The 8,164-nt window shown below is 38.6% G+C and overlaps 1 protein-coding gene across 1 annotated transcript in view; it reads right to left on the bottom strand.

The window, feature by feature from the left end:
* Positions 1-2,373: 2,373 nt before the first annotated feature.
* cln8 (CLN8 transmembrane ER and ERGIC protein) overlaps positions 2,374-8,164 on the bottom strand; it is a 41,508-nt gene continuing 35,717 nt past the window's right edge. Inside the window, exons 3-4 of the mRNA XM_078541893.1 lie at positions 7,175-7,896; positions 2,374-6,399 (exon numbers count right to left, since the gene is read on the bottom strand). Coding sequence (XP_078398019.1) covers positions 6,085-6,399; positions 7,175-7,738 — 879 coding nt within the window. The 5' untranslated portion in view covers positions 7,739-7,896 and the 3' untranslated portion in view covers positions 2,374-6,084. The remainder of the gene's footprint in view (positions 6,400-7,174; positions 7,897-8,164) is intronic.

Below are 8,164 nucleotides of genomic sequence, written 5' to 3'. Positions count from 1 at the left end.
ATTTCTAAATCAAATTGATATATTTCACTTTAATTTGATTAACTTAACTTTGATGTTATCCTTTGTAGCTTTGAATGCCTTCATTAATGTTTGTGCACGAAGGTTCTAGCTACTCAAAAATCTGGACTTGGATTTAATAACCAAAGGGATGTTTCCACAAGTATGTCTTTGTGCAGTGTGCCCATTTCTCATAATGAGTTAACCATCCTTCGGGAAGAAAGTTTTCTTTCAGTCCTTAACTGTACCCGAGTTGGTTTTTCCAAATTAGGTGAAACAAAGCTAGAAGGACTATTAAAAAATATTCTTTATTAAGAAAATTATTAGTCTGATCATGTAGTCCAATTTATTACTGTTTTAATCCATTTAAAATATTTTGAAACTTTGAGCAGAAATACACATGCCTTCAGTGCTAAGTTCTGGAAATATTCATTGAGAGCAAGAGAGTGAGCGCAGTTTTCCAAGAGATGCAAAAATTGCTGAGAGAATTGTACTAGTTGGAAGTGAAAATAAGTTTCATTACAGCAGCTAATTATTTACTGTGGTCTCAAAACAGTGAAAAGACAACCCTATTTTTACAATGTGAATTCTCCAACTCACCACAAGTAATATCATGGAAGATCTATGCCCGCTCCCTGTCAATTAGGCAGCAACACTGTCTAATGCCGATGTGTGTCATATCTATGTTCTACTGTTATTTGAACAGGAATAACTCTACAGAAACAAGATGTACTGAAATCACAATATGTTAAGCTCCTAATTGACTTTCCCACAAACAAAGTTAGTGCTCCGATCTCCCTAGCCTGAACGGCAATTAATCGGTGAATGGACTCGCTCAATTAATTGTTAAGCTGCCCTATTTGAGATCACAACTGAAGTACTCGGAATAAATTAATACAAATGACAGTAGATTTCTGACCTGTGAAAAATTCATTATGAATGAGCCTTTCTTTTGACCTTATGTTAGAAAATTACAAGGAGTGATAATCACCTGGGTTTGCTTATTTTGAGATTTGAGCAGTGGTTTTAAAGAAATATACACCTTTAACAGCAGCTGAAATATGATGTGATATATAGATCATTGTGTGCACTTGTGTCATGAAAAGATGTTCTGTTCTTATAAAGTTGCATATGCTTTGATTTAACATGAACTGTGCCACATGCAGTTCACTGTATGAAGTTATTGCATTTTAATTTCCATCCTGTCCATCATACTTCAGATATCACATACTATTCGAATGCAAACTTTGTGTCACACTTGACAAAACAGTATAAATTAAAGGCAGTCATTTGGAATGTATAAATTACCCAGCAACAGAAAATACCAGACCCACAACATCAAGAGCCACTTAAATGGTTTGCATTTACATATTACATTGTACCATAGTGTTAAAGAGACAACTATACTGGGAAGGCTGTGACATGCTATAAGACAGGTGGTTGCCTTTTGTTTTAAATCTATTCTCTGAATTTATAGCGAGTGCACACCAAAAGAGTTGCAGATCTTTAGTGCGTAAGAACAGAGGCAGGCCACTCAGCCAATGAAGTCTGTTCTGCTATTCCGTGAGATCATGACTGACCTATATTGTAACTTCATCAGCCTATCATTGCTCCATAAGCTTTTACATACTTGTCCAAAATCAAAATTAAATTCCAAAATGGTTGAGCTAGTATCTACTGCTTTTTGTGGGATAGACTTCCACACTTGAACCGCCCTTTGCCTGAAGACATGCTTCTTAACTTCTCTCCTGAATGGCCTGGCTCTGCTTTTAAGGTGATTTCCCCTTGTCGTTGATCTCCCCCAAACAGTAGACAAAGTTTCTCTCTTTCTTTTCAAAATTCCTAAAAACCTCAATCAAGATCACCCCTAAACCATCTCTAGTACAGGGAATACAAACTTAGTTTATGTAATCTCTTCTCATAATCTAAACCGTGGAGACCTAGTAACATTCTGGTGAATCTGTGCTTTACACCTTCAAGGTCAATATATCCTTAAGTGTAGCGCCCAGAAAAGTACACAGTGCTCCATATGTGATCTAGCCAGAGCTTTGTGTAGCTGAAGCAAATCTTTCTCTCCTTTATACAAGAACCTTCTCAGGATAAGGTTCAACATCCATTAGCCTTTTATAAAATTATTTTTTATACCTGGGTACAATGCCTCTGTTCCAAATTTCATGCCTGCTTTAGGTTCACCTCTGTTGGTCACTCTTACAAGCAGACTGGATTGATCTCTCATCCTGCCCAATATCTAATTATATGATATTCGAACCTGGAAATTTTGAACTGGCTATCAAGTTCTTCATATGCAGCTTCATATAAGTTTCTCCAAACTTTTGGTAGACAGACGGATTAATACGCAAGTGAAATGAGACCAGGTATGATTGATTAAGCTGCTTTATTTTAGTAAGTTATCATACAGAGTGACATTTATAGCCAATCTCATCTCAATCACCTCATAAATAAAATAAAAATACATCAAGTAGTAAGCTACAGAAAGAAAATCACTTTTTTGGACAGTTTTTCTCTGCTGAAATATGACCAACTGTCTCCTTCAAGGAGACTTGCATCTTTCCATTCTCACTCAGTAGCTCACCACCACCCACCCCCCACCACTCCCCAAACTGACCTACATATATATTTTTCTCACTTTTCAGCACAGCAATTAAGGAGGCTGTTCCCCAAAACTTCTTTCCCATTCAGGGATTAGTCAGAGAGAGCTACTAATTACACCAGCTACTGTCCTCTCAAAAGTGGATTCAAACCACATTACAAGACTTCAGCTCTTCCCATCCTTGGGTGTGAATGACTGCGGCAAGCCATGCACAAGATAACAAAATTATCTGTTGCCCCGTCATTATGGGAAATTGCACGGGAAATTGGCATCTTTGTTCCGACTACACACCTCTTTCTGTCGCTAGCTGTAGGTACATACTAGATCAGGGTTTCCCAAACTGTGGGTCACGACCCCTGGTGGGGTCATGAAACAAAGATTTCGGGGTTGCAAGCTCCAAGGCAGCAATGGCTGCTGTGGAGTTGGACTGAATGCTAACAGCTGTCAGGCCCCTTTAAATCCTCCCTTTTTTTGTATTGGTAGGTGTGGCCTAATGGACAGATCTTTTGAGGCCTGATTGCTGCTGCAAAAAAATTGACGATGGACGTATTAGTTTTTTTTTAAATCCCTAAAGTTTAAACAATTACCACCATGCTTAACTTCTCTCCCACCACCCCCTACACCAGCCCACTCAGGAGCTAAACCTCTTTTCTCACACCGCTCGGGAGCTAAAACATCCCCCACCCTCCCTCACATGCTCAAGAGCTAACCCCCTAACCCACACCCCCCACCAAAAACACCCCCTTGCTCAGGACCTAAAACATCCACCTCCTGCTCAACTGCTGAAGCTACCCACCCACGCCCAACCCCAGGGGTCATACGAAGTCTGGGGGAATAAAATGGGGTCACACCAGGAAAAAGTTGATTTTTAACCCTTTGTGAAGTATTAAACACAATTGCTTCAATAAAACTCACCCCCAAATCCTTTCCATGGCAAAGTGATCAGAAATCTAAAACAGAAGTCCTTGTACCTAAAAGCAGTGCACCACCACCACCCAAATGCCTATCCATCACTACAGACTTTACTACCCAGGTATCAAATTGTCATAATTTGTAACAAATACAAAATCTTTAAAAAAAACACAAGTCATTTAATAATGGTTTCTTTTGACCTGGAGCTAAAAATCAAAAAGCAAATACAATTATCACGGGTTACTTATTTAGACAATGGCCTTAAAAGGGACAAAGCCGAGTTAGCAGCTCAACATCACAAAAACACTTCAGACCATCTATGAACAATGCAATAGGAGATAAGATACATTATTGAAATATAAATCGAGTGATGTTTTCTACAAAGTAGCAGATCTATCAGGATCACACTGAAGAACTCAAGAATTATACTCAATAGAACTTGCACGTCAAAAGATCCTGGGTCCATTATTTTTTTTCTTTCAGGGGATGTTGTAAGAAATTGAAGTCTTTAATAAGCGGGTATTTTCTGCATTTTATGTGATTAGCTAAACAGCCTTGATTCTCTCTCTGGAAAGAGGATTTCTAAACACTTTGACCTCTAAACAGCCTTAGTTCAGGCTGTCATGTTGACATTCCTAAGCTGGTAGAATGGTGTCTTATGCACCCCCTTATCTATGCAATTGTTTAGAAAGGGTCAGGATATGACCCTCAGCAAGATGTAAATTAAAAAGCTGACCTCAAGCAGGGTGACGCGCAAGGGCAGGGGGTTGGGGTTGATAACTACCCTGACATTTTGAGTACCTGTCCTGCATCCATTGGTCAGGATAGTTAGCTAGATGATTGACACTGGGTAAGCTACCAGCCCTCAAAAAAAAGGGTATATAGATTGGAGTCATACTGGTGGTAGTGCGCTGAGGTGCTAGTGAAGTGGCACTGCTCATTGGGCAGCTGCCTTCTTCAGATGGAAGATGGGCCAGAGGAGGAGGAGGAAGATAGAGAGATCGAGGTAAGGGTTCTCTAACACTTCAACTGGAGAGTGGAATGATGTTATAAAAGCTGTTACAGGTCCTATACTTCTTCTGTATAATTAGTTAATATATTATATCTAAACTGTTTTTTCTTAATAAACCATCTCTGAAGCCGGGAAATCCTACAATGTGAGTGTTGCTGGCCAGGCCAGCACTTATTGCCCATTTCTAAATGCCCTTGAGAAGGTGGTGGTTAGCTGCCTTCTTAAACCACTAAGACAAAAGGCCCTGCATACTAGATGTAAGGCAAATTAAAGATCCAAGATAGCAAAGGAATTGCGTGGGCATGGTGAAGTTATTTTTTGGAAAAAAGCCAAGTTGCAATATATATAGATGAAACACAAGGATAACGTCTCTGAAATAAGTTAAGAAATGTTTATGGTTATTAAATAAAACATGGTTGATTTGCATCTTCTGCCAAATCTTGGGCAATTCTGGTAGGATTTTCCACCCAGTAATATATAAAAATGGGTTTCATAAGGATCAATGCATCACAGAAAGTCAATTATTACACAAATCTAGAACTTTAACAGATGGACGAACACTTAAGTTTAAGACTGAATACTGTATTAAAATGAATAAAAAAGACGCTTTTATATAAGCATCTTTCATCACCATAGGACATTCCAAAATTCTTTAAAGCCAATCATGAGTAGTCACTGTTATAATATAGGAACCACAGCTATCAGTTTACACGCAGCAAGGTTCCACAACAGTACTTTGATAACGGTCTGCTTTGTGTTGTTGGTTGAGGGATAAATTCTGGCCAGGCTACCATGGATATCTCTACTGCTCAGTACTGTACTGGAGTGTCAGCCTTGATTTTTGTGCCCAAGTCTTGGAGTAGTCTTGAACCCAGAGCCTTCTGACTCAAGAGGCAACAGTGCTGCGAACCAAGCCACTGCTGATAGCAATGTCCCACAACAGTGACATCATGATAATACTGAAGTGTAAAAGCATGTTGACATCTGACAGAATTATTACATGATTAGAGCAAATTATTGCTGATTCAATCTTTGAGCCACAGGTACAAATACATGATATATCATTATATCAAACTTTTTCATGTAGAAAATAGCCAGTAGTCTTGAAAGATTCCAATGGTAAATTAAACTATCCATTTACCCCCAAACGCATTGAAAGTTATTCAGATATTTACTTATTTAGTTAGGGAAATTTATTACCATCTTACAACTATTTTTTTCAAAAATATTGAACTTTCAAAAAAGCTTTACTTACTTTGAAGCTAAAAGTCTATCGTTAACTAAATTCTCAAGAGCAGCTTTCGCTTAAGTTTGCCAAGATCCTGTTTTGACCTATCTACATTTGGTATGTGTGTCACTTATTGCACAAGCTTGCTTGTATAAAAAGGTCAATTTCTGACGGGAAATGATAAACAAATACGTTAGGTATCAAATTCAATATCCAGGGATACAGGGCAGCTAACCTCACTGAGTAGATTTATGTAGTTTAGCATGTTAGGAATATAATTTTGCATGTTTGGGGTTTAACATTTTCCCCACATTATATTTCAAGTCACATTGCTTTCTTCAAAACCTTGTTTGTTTCACCATTTGCCCTCCCGCTGATCTCCTTTGCAAAGTTCCAGTCAACTGGGTTCAAAAGTTGCAATGTTTTCTTACGTGTCCAATGAGGGTTGATTATGAAGGTCAGGAGGAAAAGTCCAGAAAAGAACAACATTGCCTGTGGGACTGGTACATGCAGCTTTATTCTGTCCAAATTCTGCCAGCATACCCACCATATGTGATAGGTGAGGATCATACGACAGTGAAACATGTGGATCATGAGCCACTGGTTTAATTTCCAGAGCAGGATATGTGCAAAACCAGCCTAGGAAAGGAGGATTAAAAGAAACAATTAAGACATATAGTGGGCAAACTCAAAATTTGTCCTTGCCTCCTCAAACTGTACTGTATTCTTTAGACATAGTTAAAATGCTGCACTCTTTTCCTCAGAGTTAAAGCTCGGAGCCGATAGAAATATCAAAGTTTCTTAAACTATAACTCCAATCCCGCAACAAATTAATCTAATCTTTTCTCTATAACAGGTACTGTGAAATGGAACATTTTTGTATGGGCTTGAATGGTCATTTTCACATCAGCCATTTTTGTACAAACTGAAAATTTCAACAAGTATTGTTGAATTTAAATATAAAACTAATCTCATTTTTAAAGAGCAAAAAAAAAGTTTTGACCATCAGGATTAGACAACAATTGTTCTGGCAATAATGGCACTCCCCAAATGTGCTGCAAAACAGAGGCATGCATGCACATGTGCACTTCAAAGATAGCTGCAGAACCACTATATTCCTGTGGGTGGAACTACTGAGCTACTAGGAATCAGTCTACCAATTCACCACCAGAAAAACACTGCAGCCTAGAAATACTAAATATATGACAGATTGCATTCTGAATTAAAACTCAAATTTATTTGGAACTAACCCCTGACTTCAGAATCAGTTTCCTGTTCCGAAGAGTAAGCCATCAAAGACACAAACATATTTGTTTACGGCCATCTGAAACAGAAATTTTAAACGCAGCCCCACTGGTTTTACGATTTATTTTGGTCCTATTTTTAAAAACTGGAGCAACATTAATGTTCTTACCTTCAACAAGATCCAAGAAATGCAAGTGAATGGAGTGCTCATCTCCAACAATAGTATCATCATGGGCAAATAGTGGCCTACATTGTCCCATATCAAATTGGTGGCAAAACCAGAAATGGCGAAAAAGTGATGGATAGCCAGTGCCATGTCAAATGTTTTGAAAACTACATTGGACCCATGAAAAGCTGCATTCTCCAACACGAAGAAGCCAAATGCTGTTAAGATATTGAACCAAGACCAGTCCTGTTGAGCTAGTATTTTATCAGCATACAATTCTGAATCTTTAAGGAGAGCCCAAAGACCCGCAACCATGCCCTGGATTCCAAAAACACCACGAGTGACAGCGAGATTCCAGAAGACTTTCTCCTTTGCTGGCAAAGAGCAGTAGGTCACAGATAATATAAGGCTTAACCCATGTGAAAGAATGAATATTACAAAATAGAATAGAAAACCAGCAGCAATCACAGTGCAACGGACATTCCAAGAGGAATAGTTCATGTCAAAAAGGCTTTCTGAAGTGTCAACCTTGTGAAAGGAATTAATTTTGTCAACTGAGGCGATCATATTTAATTGAAGTTTGTATTGTAGCCAATTAATTTTTGGTTGTCTGGTCAAGAAAATTCAACCAGCAAAAACAAAGTTTGTCTCCACATCCGAAGTGCCTGGTGAAAAGTCCATCCAAGTTTACAGTATCACAAAGGCTCTGGACAACTACAAGTCACCTAGAGGAAAAGAAGCACAGAATTAACAAATGTAAAAGGTCAACCAACCGCTGCATATTTTTGTTGCTGTTTTACAGGCCTAAGGTGATGCAAGTTACAAACTAAATTTTCTTCCAAATTAATTCCTGCCACTCCCCCCTACCCTGGCACTGCCCTCAAAAATTGTGGTTCTTGCTTAGCTACACTCACGGTCAGCTCTCCAGTACCTCACCTACATGGCCAGCCTTCATATTTAAGACAACACAGCTGAGTATCAGCAATCCTGATT

Source organism: Cetorhinus maximus, chromosome 5, assembly GCF_964194155.1.
Source record: "Cetorhinus maximus chromosome 5, sCetMax3.hap1.1, whole genome shotgun sequence".
NCBI lineage: Eukaryota > Metazoa > Chordata > Chondrichthyes > Lamniformes > Cetorhinidae > Cetorhinus > Cetorhinus maximus.
Note: the sequence above shows the minus strand (reverse complement) of the source record. Positions and strands in the feature narration are given on the sequence as shown.